The sequence below is a fragment of the Microcaecilia unicolor genome, chromosome 6 (genome assembly GCF_901765095.1).
Source record: "Microcaecilia unicolor chromosome 6, aMicUni1.1, whole genome shotgun sequence".
In the NCBI taxonomy this organism is placed as follows: Eukaryota; Metazoa; Chordata; class Amphibia; order Gymnophiona; family Siphonopidae; genus Microcaecilia; species Microcaecilia unicolor.
In genome coordinates this window covers 185,454,030-185,473,319 of record NC_044036.1, presented here as the reverse complement: position 1 = coordinate 185,473,319, position 19,290 = coordinate 185,454,030, and the positions used below count along the sequence as shown (strand labels likewise).

The 19,290-nt window shown below is 44.7% G+C and overlaps 1 protein-coding gene across 4 annotated transcripts in view; it reads left to right on the top strand.

Moving 5' to 3' along the window:
• TERF2IP (TERF2 interacting protein) overlaps positions 1-19,290 on the top strand; it is a 43,952-nt gene that overhangs the window by 7,393 nt on the left and 17,269 nt on the right. For 3 of the 4 annotated variants that reach the window (XM_030206332.1, XM_030206328.1, XM_030206330.1), the window contains exon 2: positions 16,155-16,975. In XM_030206332.1, coding sequence (XP_030062192.1) covers positions 16,216-16,975 — 760 coding nt within the window. In that variant the 5' untranslated portion in view covers positions 16,155-16,215. The remainder of the gene's footprint in view (positions 1-16,154; positions 16,976-19,290) is intronic. The other variant, XM_030206329.1, reaches the window with a different exon arrangement.

Genomic DNA, 19,290 nt, shown 5'->3' with positions numbered 1-19,290 from the left:
TTAACCCTCAGTATTGTTTTTCCCTATTTCTAAGTTTCCTTTCTTTTCTACGTGGCCAGTTTTCTCTTCCTTTTTGTGCCACTTTTATTGGCACAATCGAGTCTTGATTTCGCCGGAGCTATTTTTCCTTCCATGTCATTGAAGACGTCCAGTGGCTTCAAATGTTGTACTCGGTGCAACCAGACCATCTTAGGTACCGATACCCATTCCTGGTGTATCCTGTGCCTTGGGCCTGACCACAGCTCTGGGGCTCGGTCCGGTCCTTCGACGTCGACATTGACATCGGTACAGAGGTCGTCAGCGTCAATATAGAGGGAAGCATCGATGTCAGGAGTAGAGGTAATGGCTGCTGAGAGGCCCAGACACGCTGGGAGTAGTGATGCGCCAAGAGGGTCTCCACCTGTCTCGAGGCCTCCTGCTGTGCAGGCCCCCCAGGACCGACCATCGTCGGACTCGACCCTGAGGAGACGTGAGGATTCCACGTTGTCCTCATCAGCATCAAGCGCATCTGGGCCCTGCTTCCAGAACTTCTGGAACTTCTCAAGACCAACTCCGTAAGGGTTCACCTCCGCTTTTCATCAGCATGTAGAGGGTAAGCCTATCTCTGGACAGCCTTTAGTTGTTCGCTTCATGAGAGGTTTGCTTTTGTCAGAGCCCCTTATCAAACCTCCACCAGTATCATGGGATCTCAACGTCATTCTCACCCAGCTGATGAAAGCTCCTTTCGAGCCACTGAATTCCTGCCATCTGAAGTACTTGACCTGGAAGGTCATTTTCTTGGTGGCTGTTACTTCAGCTCGTAGGGTCAGAGAGCTTCAGGCCTTAGTAATGGATGCACCTTATACTAAGTTTCCTCACAACAGAGTAGGCCTATGTACACACCCTAAGCTCCTGCCGAAGGTGGTGTCGGAGTTCAATTTGAACCAGTCGATTGTCTTGGCAACATTTTTTCCCCGTCCGCATACCCACCCTGGCGAAAGCAGCTTGCATACCTTGGACTGCAAGAGAGCATTGGCCTTTTACGTGGGGCGGACGAAGCCCTTCAGACAGTCCGCCCAGTTGTTTGTTGCTTTTGATCCCAACAGGAGGGGAGTCGCCACTGGAAAACACACAATCTCCAATTGGTTAGCAGATTGCATATCCTTCACTTATGCCCAAGCTGGGCTGGCTTTGGAGGCCCATGTCATGGCTCATAATGCCTGATATGTACAGAAGGGGAGAGGGATCTTGGGGTGATAGTGTCTGAGGATCTGAAGGTGACAAAACAGTATGATAAGGCGGTGGCTGTAGCTAGAAGGTTGCTAGGCTGTATAGAGCGAGATGTGACCAGCAGAAGAAAGGAGGTGATGATGCCCCTGTATAAGTCGTTGGTGAGGCCCTGCCTGGAGTATTGTGTTCAGTTTTGGAGGCCATATCTTGCTAAGGATGTAAAAAGAATTGAAGCGGTGCAAAGAAAAGCTACGAGAATGGTATGGGATTTGTGTTACAAGACGTATGAGGAGAGACTTGCTGACCTGAACATGTATACCTTGGAGAAACGGGTGATATGATACAGACGTTCAAATATTTGAAAGGTATAAATCCACAAACGAATCTTTTCCGTAGATGGGAAGGCTGTAGAACTAGAGGACATGAAATGAGATTGAAGGGGGGCAGACTCAAGAAAAATGTCAGGAAGTATTTTTTCATGGAGAGAGTAGTGGATACTTGGAATGCCCTCCCGCGGGAGGTGGTGGAGATGAAAACGGTAACGGAATTCAAAAATGCGTGGGCTAAACATAAAGGAATCCTGTTCAGAAGGAATGGATCCTCGGAAGCTTAGCGGAGATTGGGTGGCAGAGCCTGTGGGGGAGGTGGGACTAGTGGTTGGGAGGTGGGGCTAGTGCTGGGCAGACTTCTACGGTCTGTGCCCTGAAAATGTTAGATACAAATCAAGGTTGGGTATACAAATAAAGTAGCACATATAAGTTTATCTTGTTGGGCAGACTGGATGGACCGTACAGGACTTTCTTTGCCGTCATCTACTATGTTACTATAATGTCAGGGCCATGGCTGTGTCAGTGGCTCACTTAACCTCCATTGAAGAGATTTGCAAAGCTGCAACGTGGTCTTCAATCTGCACATTCACATCACAGTACTACCTTGAGCAGGATACCCGACACCACAGTCGGTTCGGGCAGTCAGAGCTGCAGAATATGGGTTTAGAATCCAACTCCACCCACCTAGGCCCGTTTTATTCTGTTCCAGGATGCACTCTCAGCTAGCTGTATCTAGTTTCAGGTCGACCTACGTTATGTCCTCACCATTGCAAGGCCCAATTGACCAATGTTTATTGTGTTGGGTGAGTCTCGATGCTAGGGATACCCCATGTGTGAGAATAATGCAGCCTGCTTGTCCTTGGAGAAAGCGAAGATATTTACCTGTAGCAGATATTCTCCGAGGACTGATTATTCTCACAGTCTCACCCATCTCTCCTTGGTGTTTATGCTTTTAGACTTAACTGAGGTACACGCTTGTGCGGCGAGCGGGAAGTCAGTCCGCCTTTGCGCGCTGCACGCACACCAGAAGACTCTAGCAAAGTTTTTTTTGTCTTTGCTATGGCAAAATGCCGGTTCCCAGGCTGACGCGGACGTTCGACCCATGTGTGAGAATAATCAGCTTGCTGTCCTCTGAGAATACCTGCTACAGGTAAGTATCTTCGCTTTATTGCCCTATTGTATATTTTTAGCTGCCCTCTGGACCGACTCCATCCTGTTTATATCTCTTTGAAGGTGTGGTCTTCAGAGTTGTACATGGTATTCTAAATGGGGCCTCACCAGAGTCTTATACAAGGGCGTTATAACCTTTTTTCCCTCTATGCTGGCCATTCTTTTCTCCCTATGTTCCTGAGCATCCTTCTGACTTTGGCTGTCGCCTTTTACTACTTGTTTGGCCACCTTAAGATTGTCAGATACGATCACCCCCAAGTCCTGCTCTTTCGTACACATAAGTACTTCGCTCTCTATACTATACCACTTCCATGGATTTTTGCAGGCCAAAAGCATGACCCAGCATTTTTTGTCATTAAATTTTAGTTGCTAATTTCTAGACCGTTCTTCAAGCTTCATTAGATCCCTTCTTACACTGTCCACACCCTCTGGGGTGTCTACCGTATTATAGAGATTGGTATGATCTGCAAAGAGGCAAACCTTACCAGACAGCTCTTCTGCAGTACTATTCACAAAGATGTTAAAAAGAGCCAGCCCAAGGACTGATTCTTGTGGCGCACTACTGATAACATTCTTTCCTTGTCATCTATACCAGACCAGTCCAGACTAATGGGTTGTGTCCATCTACCAGTGGAAGAAGACAGAGAAAATAGTTCCAAGTAAACCTTCCCTTCAAGGTATCGTGCAGCCTGGAATGTTCAGTATTATCTCTGTCTCCTAGCGGAAGGTGGACGGATCGTGCAGCTGCTCTGGATTGCTGGCTGGTAGCTCCTGTCCCAGATTCTTCTGGTGACAGTGGAGCCAGGGGTGTGCTGGTAGCCATGTCGGGGCTAGTTTTAGATGATACTCAGTAGTCCTGAGTTCCTCATCTGCCAGCTAGGGTGATGTCCGGTGACCCTGGTTACCTCCCTCCCCTTACCTCCCCTGGCTGTCTTTATAGCAGGGTGATGGTTGATTGTGGCATGGAGTAACTTCCTGTGGGGGTTCTTCTCTTCTGTGGTGATAGATATAGCTGAATTTCTGCCTCTGAGGTAAGCCTTTATTTATTCCTGTCACAAGTGAAAGAAGAAACTTGGGTTTTCTCTCCTTTTCTGCCTCTGTGAGGTAAACCTTTATTTATTCCTGTCACTAGTGAAGAAGGTTGTTTAAAAAAAAAAAAAGAAGGAAACTTTGTTGTTCTTTCTTTCTCTTGCCTGTTACCTGATTTATTTTTAGTTCCTTCTTCTCGGGGCCTCTTTTGTTTTTGGTGGGTGCTGTCCTTGCGTTTGGCTTCGCTTCACTGCTCTGTCAGGTTTTGTCGGGCCATTTTGTTCCCTTGCGGTGTTTTTGCTCTTTCCCACCTTTGGCAACGTATTCTAGGGGGCCACTTGTGAGGTTTCTTTGAATTTCACTGGCCGGCATCTGATTCTGATCTTGGACTCTTCCGAGCTGGTACCAGTTGCTTTGATTTTTTTTTTTTTTTTTGGTTGGGGCATGTCTTGTATCTGGATCACGAAACTCAGTTGTTTTTCTCCTCTTCACAGTTTTAGACGGTGGCTGGTTTAGAGGGCGGCCCCATTGCTGGAACTTATACCTTTGCGGTTCGGAGGTCTTAGTCTGCCGTTTCCAACGTGGGGGAAGTCTCTCGCTGTCTCCGTTTGGCTGCAGGCTCGGTCTTTTTAGTCCAGGGCTATTGTTTCTTTCCTGTCAGCCTTGCGCGGCTGTTGGTCAGTTCTTTTTCAGGCCGTCCTGTCTCTGCTGCTTCAGGCATCTTGCTTGAGATGCCCCTGTGATTTGATTCTTGTTTTGGCAGCAGTTTTTCCTCCCTTCCTTAGGGAGGTTCTGGTTCTCTCGTTCCAGTGGATCCCTCCTGTCTGCTCCGGTTTGTCTGCAGGGTACTTTCCTTCTGGCCGGGGTCCGAGTTGCCCTTGGTGTGCAACTGCTAGCTCATATCCCTCTTCTGAGTATCCTCGGAAGCGCCATTCTTGACAGTCTTTTGCTTGGACTCAGTTCAGTGTCTCTTTACGGGAATGTGCCTTTTTAGGACTAGTTTGCCACAGCTCTTCCTTGCTTTCCCTTGCTTTCGGGCGGGAATTTTAGCCTGGCACAGGTGGATTTTGCCTTTTCTAGTTTCAGGCGCCTCTCTCCTGGCACATTTGGCACTCCTTCCTTTTTCTGTAAGGGGCGCAGTTCTTTCCTGCTGAGCAGATCTATTGCTGTGCATCTGGATTATCGCCTCTTAGCTTTTCTCTACTTTTCTGCAGGGAAGTGGCTCTGTTCTAGGTCTGGAGTTTGACTCTCTCTCTCTGCTGGCTTTTCCTCGGTTTGGTGTTAGTGGCCAGCTACCTCTTTGTTCCTGGCCTGGCGAGTTTCTTCCTCACTGCCTTACGGCTGCCTTTTGCTCCCTATGGTCTGAGGATTCTAGATCTGTGGTTTACCTCCCTCTTGGCAGGAGTTCTTTCTCTACGTTGACGTCTGCTCTGTCTCGGTTGCCTAGGAGGGCGGTCATTGTGGCTCAGAGACCACTTGGGGGCTGAGAGTATCTCTTGGTGCACAGGGCCTTCTTTTCTTGTAGTTTTAGTCCCTCTGGGACAGGGGAGTGCAGCGCCAGGTCTACATTTCCACAAGTTGTGCTCCTTTCTTGTTGGCCTCCTGGCAGCACCTTCTTCTCTGGCTGTTCCCCAGGGCTCCATCTATGCATTTTGCTTATTGAGTGCAGCTCCATCGCTGCTTGTTGAGCGCAGCTTCATTGTTCTATGCAGTTCCATCGCTGCATGTTGGGCACAGTTCTAGGTTGGCTTTTAGCTCCATCGCTGTATGTTGAGGACAGCTCTATCATGACATGTTGAATGAAGTTCCTTTGCTGCATATTCTGCAACCTTTCATCTCTGCATGTTGAATGCAGCTCCATTGTCGCATGTTGAGTGTAGTTCTTTCTCTGCAGGTCTCAGTGTGGCGCGCGGCTCTGTGTCTGCCTATGGCACGCGACTCTCCACCACCTGTTGAGTGTAACTCCATCTCTTTGTGTTTAGCACAACTCTTCTCTGCAGGTTGGGCGCAGTTCCATGGCGGTATGTGGAGCACAGCTCTCTGACTGCAGGTGCTGCACAGCTTCATGTCTGCATAGGGAGCGCAGCTCCTTGCCGGCGTTTTATACACAGTTCCATCACTACCGCAGCTTCAGTTCTGCAGGTATCTCTAACAGCTCTTTCAGTGGGGCACTGCTCATCCTCTGTCTGTTACTCTTAGCTTCTTCTCTGCTTGTTCAGTGAATTTCTATCTTTGTCAGAGGTGTGCAACTCCTCTGCTCATGGTGCATGGCTCAGTTTGTGTGCTTTGAGTGCAAATCTGTTTGTTCTTGTTGAGCATGGATCCTATCCTGCCTGATGAGTGCAGCTTCGTTTCTGTACCTTGAGCACAGTTCAGTCTCTGACTGTGGCGTATTTTCACCTTTGCCTGTTAGGCACTATTTCACCTTCTCTGTCAACCCCAGCGCTTTTCTGCAGGTTGGATACAGTAACGTCTCGGCAGGTGTGTCATACCGCAGTTTAGATTGCTAGACAAGGCTGCCTTGTCTCCTGTTAGCTACCATTACTGTGGCACCTGTTCTTGCCATAGCCTTTTGGTGGCTGGCGAGAAGCTTCTCCATTGCTGGAGTTTGAATTCGTCTTTGCTCCTTTTATGGCTTCTTGGCACCTTGAGTCTTTTCTCCACAGTGTGGCTCTCGTTTTTCTTTCTTTTTGTCTCCTTTTTTTCTCTTGACTCTGTTGTTTCATCCCTAAGTCCAGAGCGAGCTGGTTTAGGAGTACTCACTTTCTACGGTTGTACCTTGGTATGCTGCTGCCCTTTTCTTAATGGTTCTTCTGGAGAGACTAGTGCTCCAGTTAGTTGGTTCTCTTGATTCTGGAGTCTCTTCTTGTTCTGTGGAGTTTGATTCTCTCACTAGGCAGGGTCTGGGTGGTTCCTGGGCCGTGCTTCCTTTCTTCTATGAATTGTGGCGCACTGTTTGGGGTTGCATACTCCTAGTACTTGTTAGGGTCATTTCCTCCAACCATCTTGGACTCAAGGCAGATGGCAGGTTTGGGAGTTAGTCTTTGTCTTGCCAGGGTTCGGAGAAGTGGATCCTGGTCTAGGAGAGACAGTTCTTCTCCTTGTTGCTCGGATATGACTGTTGCCTTCCTTCCAAGGGGGAGGGGGGGTCCTTTGGCGTAAGTATCTTTGTTGCTTCTTTTGCTACTCTTGGGACAGGGGTACGTAGTTTTTCTTTTGCTCGGGATGTTTGTTTTACGTCCTACGGCTTCAGTTCCTTTTCTAGTGTCTAACTCTGTTCCATTTTGATAGCCTGATGGTTCGGATATTCGAATCCTTTTCTGCTGATCAGTTTTTGCTGTGTGTATCGCTTTGTTGTTTTTCAACCTTCTGCATTCTTCTTTTCTCCCCCCCCCCCCCCCCCCCTTTTGGGAAACTGCTTTGCTACATCCCATTAGTCTGGACTGGTCTGTTATAGATGACAAGGAAGTAAAAATTATGTTCTTGCCGGATAATTTTCTTTCCTTTAATCATACCAGACCAGTCCAGATGCCTTCCCTGGCTAAAGTCTGTCAGTGTTGTTTCCTTTAGGTATCCCTGGCTGTTTCACAACGCTTCAGTACGGTGGGATGTCTTACAGCACTGCCTACTTCATCTTCTCTATTCAATCTCCTGCCACTTGTTGTTGTGCCAGCTTTGTATGACTCCTGTTACTTGGGATCACGGAGTTCTTTCTCTGGAGTCAGGGGTAGATCTCTATGTGCTTGGGCAAGCTTGGTATGGACCATTCCTTCCCGCTTACTTTACTGTGAGGGGAGGTTTCAGTTGCCTTTGGCCAGTGAGGATCTGCATATTGGCGCCAAGAGTTTGCCTGTTTGGTATTAACTGTGTTTTCTTCTAGACTTCAGAGCACCATTGCTTGGCTATTCGAAATACTGAACATTCCAGGCTGCATGATACTCTTAAGGGGGCGGTTTACTTGGAACTATTTTCTCTGTCTCCTGCTGGTAGATAGACACAATCCATTAGTCTGGACTGGTCTGGTACGATTAAAGGAAAGAAAATTATCAGGTAAGAACATAATTTTTCCTTTTTCCTCGGAGCAAAGTCCATCTACCACTACACTCTCTCCTTCCACATAACCAGTTTCTAATCTAGTCAGTCACTTTAGGGCCCATACCAAGGGTACTCAATTTATTTATCAGTTGCCTATATGGAACCGTGTTTTGCAGCTATTTTGTAAGCTACTGTGTGGGGACGCTATCATTTCTTCCCTTCTTATCTTCATCTTCCTAGTCAGTTTTCTTGGCACTTTAAGTTTTCTTTATTTTTTGTGGCTCCTTATTTATTTATTTAATACATTTATACCCCACATTTTCCCGCTAGATACAGGCTCAATGTGGCTTACATGAATATTCTGTAAGATTTGCAGCCTTTTCTTTGTTTCCTTACAGCCCACATAGATTCTGTTAGAATAATCCAGTTGAGGTAATATGAAGGTTTTAATGATTAGTCTAAATTGTTCAGGTTTTATATCTTCTAATCAGTCTTAGGGCCCTGTTTACTAAGCTGCGCTAGAGGTGCGTTATCGTTTTAGCGTGTGTGCTAACTGTGTAGATGCCCATAATATTCCTAGGGGCGTCTACACAGCACACATTAATTTTTAGTGTGCGCTAAAAATGTTAGCGCACCTTAGTAAACGGCCCATAGTTTATTTAGTAAGCTGGAGACCTTTTTTTTTTTTTATTATCGTTTGAACTTTAGGTTCAAAAGTCAAAAAATGATCCAAAATTTGCATAATTTTAAGTTATTATTATTATTTAATACATTTATATCCCACATTTTCCCATCAATTGCAGGCTCAATGTGGCTTATACAATCTGTAGAAAAGGCTACAGTGCATGAAGTACAATTATACAGTTTAAAAGTAAGATAGTAAACAACATTTGAAACAACAATATGTAAAGATAAGAAGATAATTAGTGTCTTTGAATCTTTGACTAGAAGTTAATTTGAATTATGTTGAGCCTGGAGAATAAGCCTTGATACTCCAATGTATGTGTAATTCCTTCTACCACTAGTTCTTTAGTAGGAGGGAAATTGTAAGGGCTGCTTAAAATTAAGAATTTTAGCCCTGTTTAATTTTAATCTAGAAGCAGCTGCCTAAGATTGTATTAAGATTCAAGCCAGTTTTAATTGTAGGTACTATCCTCAATACATCATTTGTAAGGAGTATGAAGATGGTAATGCCATCAATGCATTTAACAAAATGAGTGAAATAGGTGAACCCTGTGATACTCAACAATTAGCTTTTCATGAAGAGGAAATACCATCGGCCATTTTAATTTGATAAGCTCTATTGTCTAAAAAGCCCCTAAACTAACTACTTGCTTCCCACCTATTCTGTAATAACTCAAAATCTTCATCATCGCTTCATGATCTACTGTGCCAAATTCACTTGATAGATCTAATTGCATTAGTAAAACTTGATTTTCAGTGCTTAGGAACATAAGAATACCCATACTGGCTCAGATCAATGGTCCATGTAGCCCAGTATCCTGTTTCCAACAGTGGCCAATCCAGGTCACAAGTACCTGGCAGAAACCCAATTGGTAGCAAGATTCCATGCTACCAATCTTGGGGAAAGCAGTGGCTTCCCCCATGTCCATCTCAATAATAGACCATGGAAAAATTACAAGAGGACCTTACGAGACTGGGAGATTGGGCGTCTAACTGGGAGATGGCATTTAATGTGAGCAAGTGCAAAGTGATGCATGTGGGAAAGAGGAAGCCGAACTATAGCTACGTAGTGCAAGGTTCCACTTTATGAGTCACCAACCAAGAAAGGGATCTTGGAGGTGGTGTTAATGATATGTTGAAGTGCTCAGCTTAGTGTGCTGCTGCGGCTAAGAAAGCAAATAGAATGTTAGGTATTATTAGGAAAGGAATGGAAAACAAAAATGAGGATGTTATAATGCTTTTCTGTCTGTCCATGGAGTGATCGCACCTCAAATATTGTGTTCAATTCTGGTCGCTGCATCTCAAAAAAGATATAGTGGAATTAGAAAAGGTACAGAGAAGGGCAATGAAAATGATAAAGGAGATGGGACTACGACTTCCCTATGAGGAGAGGCTGAAGAATCTAGGGCTCTTCAGATTGGAGAAGAGACGGCTGAGGAGAAATATGATAGAGGTCTATAAAATGAGTGGAGTGGAACGGGTAGACGTGAATCGTTTGTTTTTCCCAAAATACTAGGACTAGGGGGCATGCGATGAAGCTACATAGTAGTAAATTTAATACGACCGGAGAAAATGTTTCTTCTCTCAGCATGTAATTAAACTGGAATTCATTGCCAAGAGAATGTGATAAAGGTGGTTAGCTTAGCGGGGTTTAAAAAGAGTACGGCCGGCTTCCTAAAGGAAAAGTCCATAGACCATTATTAAATTGATTTGGGAAAATCCACTGCTTATTTCTTGGATAAACATCATAAAATGTATTGAGCTTATCTGGGGTCTTGCCAGGTATTTGTGACCTGTATTGGCCACTGTTGGAAACAGGATACTGGGCTTGATGGACCTTTGGTCTGTCCCAGTGTGGCAATACTTATGTAACTTGTCCAAACCTTTTTTAAACCTAGATACGTTAACCCAGTGGTTCCCAAACCTGGTCCTTGAGGCACTCCAGCCAGTCAGGTTTTCAGGATATCCACAATAAATATTCATGAGAGATATTTGGATGCACTGTTACCCTTCTGTTTTTTCCTCACACGTAGGTTCTCTTTTGTCTCCATTGATGGGTTCCTGGCTAGATACCTAAGCTGAGTTCATGTGGTGCATTTTGCTGGCGAATAGCATGGGTTCTAACACCCTCTTATCTTGGATACATTTAAGAGCTGACTGAAACAGCAGTATCACTTGTTTTTAAAGAATAGAAAAAGGGGGAGGGGTATCAACAGCTACCACAGTGCTCTGCAAGTCACTGCTTAACATCTAGCATATAGAATGCAGAGCTGTTGTGACCCAAACAGGTCATAAAAAAGAGTGAAACTGTTGGTCAGCTGAAGATAGATTGATATTTTGGTCCAAGCTTGGTGCTAATTTTCTAGCTTCCTGTCTGCCACAGAGACAATTGCCGCTCTTATAGCCCATATAGAACTCGTGGCTGTCTTTATTGCATGTAGGGCTGTCACATGTTGGTTTATATTGCATCATGCTTGCAAGTTGGTTGGTTTTCCAACCTCAAGATATTTCTTTCACAGTAGTAACTTTCGAGACAGCATCTGCAGGAATGGATTTGGCTTTCCATCCACAGACCTGTTTCTCAAGGTGGCGTCCTTCGGAAGGGTCTTGAGGACAACATAACCGGTGTGGCTTCAGATACAGTGGCCATGGTTGTGGTTTCAGGTGCAATTGACGCATGTGTAGCTGTGGCTACTGTGTTTACTTTTGTTGCTTCAATTGCATCCTTCTATGTCAGATTCAGTAGCCTCCAGTGTGGCACTACTTGCCAAAGTCTATTGTTTCGTTCATCGGCAGCTATCTCTGTTTCCAGTTGTGGCAATCGGATATATCTACTCACTACTTCAATTTTCTTTATTGCTCCACCTGTCACACCCACCTGTATGGGACATTAACTGGCCTGCATGTAAATTACCAGACACCACACCGCCTCACACACTCCAATCTGGATAACTTGCTCTTTTGCATATGGATCAATCTTCAGTGCTGTTTGTCATGTTGCATGGTTTACTTGAGCTTCATTTTGTGTGGTATCCTCTGTATTTTCCCTGTAGCTTTCAGTTCTAATATCCTTTTTCTGAAGCATATTTGTGCTGTTGGGATGCTAACTTTTTCTGTACTTGAAAAAACAAAACAACCAAAGCAAGAGAGACCAGCTCCTGCCATTATGCGAGAAATTTCTTGAGCAGAGTATGTTGTCACTAGTGGCAGATTGTGTTTCCCCTTATTTTAGTTTTGGAGTTCTACTTGTTAGTGTTTTTAGTTATAACATATCTGATGTCACCTCTTTAGGGTCTTGCGTTCCATCCTTATTTAAATAAAAAACTGTATGGGGCTTTTGTTCTTCATAGCTACAGGAAGTCACCGTATGATACTGTACATGGCACCTTTTTCATGATGCTTCTTTGGTTGGCTCTAGTTCACATGGAGTAATTTCATGTTGGACCTGCAAGACTCTGCTCTCCTTTTTGTATTAAACTTTCCAGATATGTGTTTTAGCCACACTAAACATTTTTAGGATGGGCTGTGTGTTTTTTTTTTTATATTCTTTCCTTGAGCAGTCTCTTACATTTTAGCTGGCACAATTTTCTTTCTTTCGGAGCTGTTAAAGTTGTAGGCATGCTCAGATCATCTCTAGTTTCTGCTAGGTAGAGAGCTCTTTATTAGAACAAGTACATATGGATGTGCTCATACCTCGCTCTCAAGTACCAGAGGTCAGTGTGTGGGGGGACAGGGGTAGAATTAGAGGACTTGAATGCTGCCATTTTGATATCCAAAACTCAAGTGCCTAAAATTTTTGTGGCATCCTAACAATGGTGCTGAAATGGCAACAGCCAGAAGTCCTGGCTTGTGCAGATCAGGGGTTGCTAACTTAATTCAGAAACAATTCCACAAATGATTCTGAGAGAGAGAGTGGGCTTCCAGAGCAGGTACATTTTGCTCTATATGGATCTTTGGGGAGTGGAACTTGTGGTTGGCCCAGTGTGTGTACCCAGTCAGCACATTCACCTTGGTCACCACAACCAATACAGACATCCTATCTGCAGACAACCTTGCTAAATACTTCAATGAAAAAATTGCAAACCTAGGTAACATACTACCTCAGGACAACACTGATATCGAAAATGTCATCACTGGCTTGGACCCAACCCCCTTGTGAATACCTAATGGACCGAACCTGGTCAAACTTTGCCCTCCTCACCGCGGAAACGGTCACCCAGGCGACTAAAAGGTTCTCCAACTCTCACTGTAAATTGGATACCTTTCCTAGCTACCTAGTAAAATCTGCCCCCCACCGCTTCATAGCAGACCTTACATCCCACTTAAACTACATGCTTCAACAAGGTTTCTTCCCTAAGGAAAATGGTAACATCCTACTCACCACAATACCAAAAGATCCCAAGAAAAAATCAAATGAAATCACTAACCTACCGCCCAGTAGCATCAATCCCACTGGTGGTCAAACTGATGGAAAGCTTGGTAACCAAACAACTTACTAATTATATAAACAAATTCACAATATTACATGAATCACAATCAGGATTTCACCCCCTCCATAGCACTGAAACAGTACTAATTACCCTCCTAGCCAAATTCAAGCAGGAAATAGTAACGGCAGAAGCATACTTCTCCTCCAATTCGACATATCCAGTGCGTTCAACATGGTAAACCATAAAATACTACTAAGACTCCTAGATTAGTTCGGGATTGGCGGACACATACTTAGTTGGATCAAGGGTTTCCTAACCACTAGAACATATCAAGTGAAATCAAGCTCAAACAATCGCCACCGTGGAAAGCAGAATGCAGAGTACCTCAAGGATCATCACTGTCACCGATCCTTTTCAACCTAATGATGACCCCACTTGCCAAATCCTTATCCAGCCAAGGCCTTAACCCTTTCATCTATGCAGACGATGTCACAATATACATTCCTTACAAACGTGATCTGACAAATCACCAACAAAAACTCAGCTTGGATATCATGGACTCGTATGGCAAACACATTTCAACTAAAACTCAACACAGAAAAAACACACTGTCTCATCCTCTTATCCCAATACAATATGAACAAACCCACAAACATAAACACCCCAGATTATACCCTCCCTATCTCAGACAGCCTGAAAATTCTTGGCGTCACAATTGACCGTAACCTCACACTAGAGAACCAAGTGAAATCTACAACAAAGAAAATGTTCCACTCAATGAGGAAACTCAAACGCGTGAAACCATTCTTCCCGAGGGAAACATTTCGCAACTTGATACAATCAATGGTACTTAGCCATGTAGACTACTGCAACGGAATTTATGCGGGATACAAAGAACAAATTATAAAGAAACTTCAGACCGCTCAAAACACAGCAGCCAGGCTTATATTTGGAAAAACGCGGTTCGAAAGCGCCAAACTCCTCCAAGAAAAACTGCACTGGCTCCCAATCAAAGAATGTATTGCTTTCAAAATCTGCACCCTGGTTCATAAAATTATCTACAGTGAAGCCCCGGGATACATGACAGACCAGAAACACAACAGGATCAACACGAACATACCTAAATCTCCACTACCCAAGCTGCAAAGGACTCAAATACAAATCAACCTATGCATCCAGCTTTTCCTACATAAGCACACAACTACAGAACGCATTACCAAAAGCCGTGAAAATAACTTATGATCACCTAAACTTCCGGAAATCATTAAAAACTAACCTGTTCAAAAAGGCATACCCTACCGACCCAACTTAAATGCTGTTCCCTGCAACACAACGAAACAAAAGCTCGTAATTGACATATAATAACTCTTCCTCTCTATGATTCCCTAATGTGTCTGTACACACGAACTTTATTCTACCACAACATTACTGTATTTGTTCATACTGGAATTGGTGAACATAGTACCGCCTTTACGGTACTATGTAAGCCACATTGAGCCTGCAAATAGGAGGGAAAATGTGGGATACAAATGTAACAAATAAAATCATAATTTTTGTCATGTTGATCGAGCTTGCCTTCCATTTCTACATCTTCCTCTGATTCTGGCGGGGGACTGCGGTGAGGTTTTAGACCCTCAGTGGATTAGGTTAGGTGGAGGCACATGTGTATGGGGGAAGACACTTAAGAGATTGCCTTATTTGACTATAGTGTTAGGATTTGTGGACCCATGGAGGCTGTAACACCCTCTAGAGAGAGACTCTACACACATGGCGAGAGCCATCACAGTATGTTGAGGGTTCTTTCATAGGAGTAGAAATTGGGCCCCTGAGGATCTCTCATCATGCACACATAAGGATGGATGTGGAGGGGGTGAACCTAAGGGTGAGTCAAGAGAGAGAGACCTTTCCCACTTTGTGTCAGGTTCTGAGGTTTAAGATGTACTGGTGGGATAGCGGAAAGAATACTGTGAGTTTTGCAAACAACATCCTGGTCAAGTAGATGTGTTTTGGGGGGGAGGCACTGAGGCATTATATTGGGGGATATAATTGCTTATTTTTCTAGACAAAAGAAAGAATTAGCTAAGCAAATCGCCACCCTTGAGATGGAATTGCCTCGAGACAAAGCAAGCAATACAAATCAACCTTCACAGGTAACTAGGGCCCTTTATGTAGCTACACCAATAGCATTGAATATTGCAATCCTTGAATGTACTAAGACAGTGTTTGTTACATTTTTGATATACCACATTGTACCATGTGTTGAAGTAGTTTACATTAATAAAAAAAAAAGTTGAAAAAGAGAGGAACTATGTATCTTCTTATAGGACATAAAATATAAGCTTAACGCAATCCTTGAATTTACTAGGACAGTGTTTGTTACATTTTTGATATACCACGTTATATCAGGTGTCAAAATAGTTTACATTAAAGTCTAAAAAGAGAGGAACTATGTATCTTATAGGACATAAAATATAAACTTAAAAACTCAATAGTAAAGTTAAAGTACAAAAAAAAAGAAAAGTTGGAGAATTGACACACTACTGCCCCAGTAGTCTAAGTCTTCAAGAAAACTACAGAAAATACATTTTTATTGAACTACCTTAAATTTTGTTTCCTGGTTGTCTGAATAACGGGTGTTATCCCTTCCAATCAGCAGATGGAGGAGAGAAAACTGATCTTTTCCAGTGAACCACTGGCGCTCAGTGTAAAACCTCCAGTATTTTCTCTACCTCCAGCAGATGGTAGGTTGTTCAGGCTGGAGCTCCTGGTCCCTGGTCTTTCAGCCAGCTCTGCAGGCTGCATCTGCACAGTGTAGTTGACCTAATGCCTGCTTCCAGGTTTCTGGTGTTCCTCCCAGACCTGGTTGAGCTTGGATGAGTGATTAGAACCAGGTGAAAAAAGGGTCTGGAGTACACCTGTGAGATTGAGATGGGAAGGGGATGCCTGCAGATCAGCTTGCCTCTTCTCCTCCTCCTCTGCTTCCATATTAGTTGTTTCTGCTGTCTGGCCAAGGGATGTTGCCTGGGAGGCAAATTTGAGGCCCCTGGGCCACAGCTGACGTCTCCAGTTGCTGAGAACTCTCATTCTCTGCATCTCTTCCTTCCCTCTCCCTCCAATTTGGTGGCTCCTAGACCCAAAGAAAAATTTATGGTCTGTTGTGTCCATGTTTCACTTTCATATGTTACCCCAGAGAAAATGTATGTATTCTAATTTTTTCTTTAACTGTAATCGTCTTTTCTCCCTTCCCCACCCAACTTCTTTTCTCCAGAGCAGAGAGCAGCCCCAGTGGATATGCATCTCCCATAACACTTAACAGCGGCTGAGGTCCCATGATGGCTGCAAGTTTCAGTCATTCACGTACACTATTTCTAAATGAGAATGGCAGCCCCCTGCGTTTTTACCTGCGTCCAAGTACTGCCAAACTCCAGCTCTACCCACTGATCCTGCATGGCGGAGGTGTGATGTGCCGAACACAGGAGCCAGATGCCGTGCTGCTTTGGGATCCTGGGGAGTCGCTCCCTCTAGGAGCAGCCAGGGAAACCGAAGCCACTGGTTGCACTTACATTTCCACTCGCTACATCACAGATTGTGTGGAGCGCAATGAGAAACTGGACCTTTGTGCCTATCGACTTCAAGAAGAGGCAAGAGTGGCAGGGAGTGTATCTAGCTCCTGTACTCGAGAACTGCCAAGCTTCCGGCGATCAGGCCGCACTACTTTCTCCCAGGCAGAGGATATGACTATCCTGAGATATCTGCGGGACCACGCTGCTCCTGAGAGTGCATGCTCTGGTAATGCCATATGGAAGAAAATGGAGCAGCTGCAGCTGACTGGCCATTCCTGGCAGGCCATGCGTGATCGCTATCTCAAGCAGCTATGGCACCGTGAGCAGTCGTACCAGGTCCTTAATACCCACTCTTCCCAGTTCCCACAGCAGCCTAAGAATAAGAAGGAAATTCAGACTGGAACCTGCCCTCTACAGCCCAAGATGGAAACATCACTTCAAGGTACCACAAGCATCCACTTACCTGCTGCCCAGCCATCACAGGAGGACACATGTATCACTGAGGAACTTCCAGACAAAGTTGCTGGTAAGATGGCACAGAAAGCAAACAGACATTATAGCTCTTACACTAGTACATGTTTAAACTGTGGTAAACCTACCGTTTATCTTTATTCTGGGAAATGTCAGAACAGGTGGGAATTACCATTATAGATTGAGGCCCCATATACAAGCAAGAATTGTCAGGTGCTGTCTTCTAAAGGTTGGCAGCTGTGGTGCACCAATTTAGTCTGCCTTTCAACATGTTTCAGATCTTGACCATTATATTATTGACCAATGTTATTTCTTATTTCCTTTGTCATTTATTGTTCCCATCTACCTCTAACTTCCCTTACCCTATTTCTGATTGTATTTGTTTAACATCGACCCAATACGGTGTCTTGAAAGCTACATTGAGCCTGCTAGTGTGTGGGAAAATGGGGGATACAAATACTGCAAATAAATAAATACAATGAGACTTCCGGTGACGTCATGAGCTAGGAAGCAGCGCGTTGCTGAAGCTCCGAGACCCTGATCTCCACTAAAGTTATAAATACAGTGGTGGAACCTACGGAATCGCTCCCGTATATGGAAAAATACTTAAAAGCGCTACCGGCAGATATGGCTCAAAAATCAGTGAAGAAAGACAAGAGCAAAGTGAGTAGCGGGGATGTTAAAATGGCGGAAGAGGCCATGGTTCCTGGGCCCGCGTTCACAGAAGCCCAATTAACGCAACTTACCTTGGCAGTCGAGAAGGCCTGGGAACCTAAGTGGGTAGCACTCACTAATAAACTGGAATCGTACCAGACTGCGCTGGATGGGATGGGAATCTGCGTGGGAGACCTGGAGACACGAGTCTCAGCGGTGGAGGACGACTCTCGTGGATACGGCCCAGACATAGCTAACTTGCAACGTCAGCTTGCAGAGCAGAGGAATTTGCTCGATGACTATGAAAATAGGGCGCGCAGGAATAACATCCGAATCGTCGGATTGGACGAAGCGCTGCCTGAGAGAAATCTAGAGACTTGGTTAGAAAATTGGCTGTCCAAAGAACTAGCACTTACGGACACGATGGGCCCAGTAGTTGTAGAAAGGGCGCACCGCATGGGCCGTCGGCTGGAAGATCGAGGCCGCCCGCTTGTGGTCATTGCTAAACTCTTAAATTATCGGCACAAAGTTGAAATTCTCCAAGGTTTTAAACTCAAACGCGACTCGTTGAAATACAATAACAAGAACATTTTGATTTTTCAGGATTTTTCTACGCTTGTACAAGAAAAAAGGAAGCAATACCATACACTCTGCTCAAAGTTGGTGCAAAAGAATGTTCGTTTCGCGCTCCAATACCCCGCCCAGCTGAAAGTACATGTGCACGAGGCATGGCAGACTTTCAACACACCAGCTGATGCAAAAAAGTTCTTAATAGAACAAAAAATTTTTGACGCTGTCTGATATGGGACTTTAAAAATTACAAAGTGGTGGAGCGCTCTGTGGGGAACACATTGCTTTCATGTTATATGAACAAAATGTATGTATGCTGTATAATGTTAATTGTATTGTGGAGCTCGGGGTCTCAGGTATACACTGGGGTCTTAGCTTCAGCGCCTGACTAGATCGGGTGCATGAAGCAGGGTACTTGCACGGTTTGGGAGGTAAAGGAGTGGGAGGGGGTGGGGGGAATGGGAGGGGAGACTCTTTCCTAACTTTTAGCATTGGGAGCTGGCGGGTGTTCTTGCCGGCGGAGTACACATGTAAGCGGCAGGTAGAAGTTCTGTTGGAATTAGACACCTATATGGTTATGCAAAAGAACATTGTAGAGAGCAGGGCAGTTGGAATATTAGCGCCAATATGGAGATATGCCAATTAAAATAATATCTTGGAATGTGGGGGGAATAACGTCCCCAATAAAAAGGAATAAGATATTGACCGCTCTCAGAAGGCACAAGGCCGATATAGCTTGCTTACAGGAAACGCGCCTAAATGCAGTGGAACATACTAAGTTGCAAAGGTCTTGGGTGGGGGATTGCTATGCTGTGGACGCTAAGGGGCGTAAGGGAGGTATAGCGATCCTTTTTCGAAAAGGGTTAGCGGCTAAGGTAACAGTGGTGGAGAGGGGGGGACATGGTAGAACCATAATATTGAAGGTGTGGGCACAAGGTTCTGAGTTCTTGCTGGTAGGAGTATATGGCCCTAATGACGGTGATAGGAAGTTTTACCAATCCCTAGGAAGCAGCTGCCTTCAGCACAAAACGGATAAGTTGCTGGTTATGGGAGACTTTAACTTAGTCTTAGACCCAAAGGAGGACTCCACAAATCCGACCTCAGCACACTATTCTGGGCAGAGGGCGGGAGAATTAAAAATGCTTG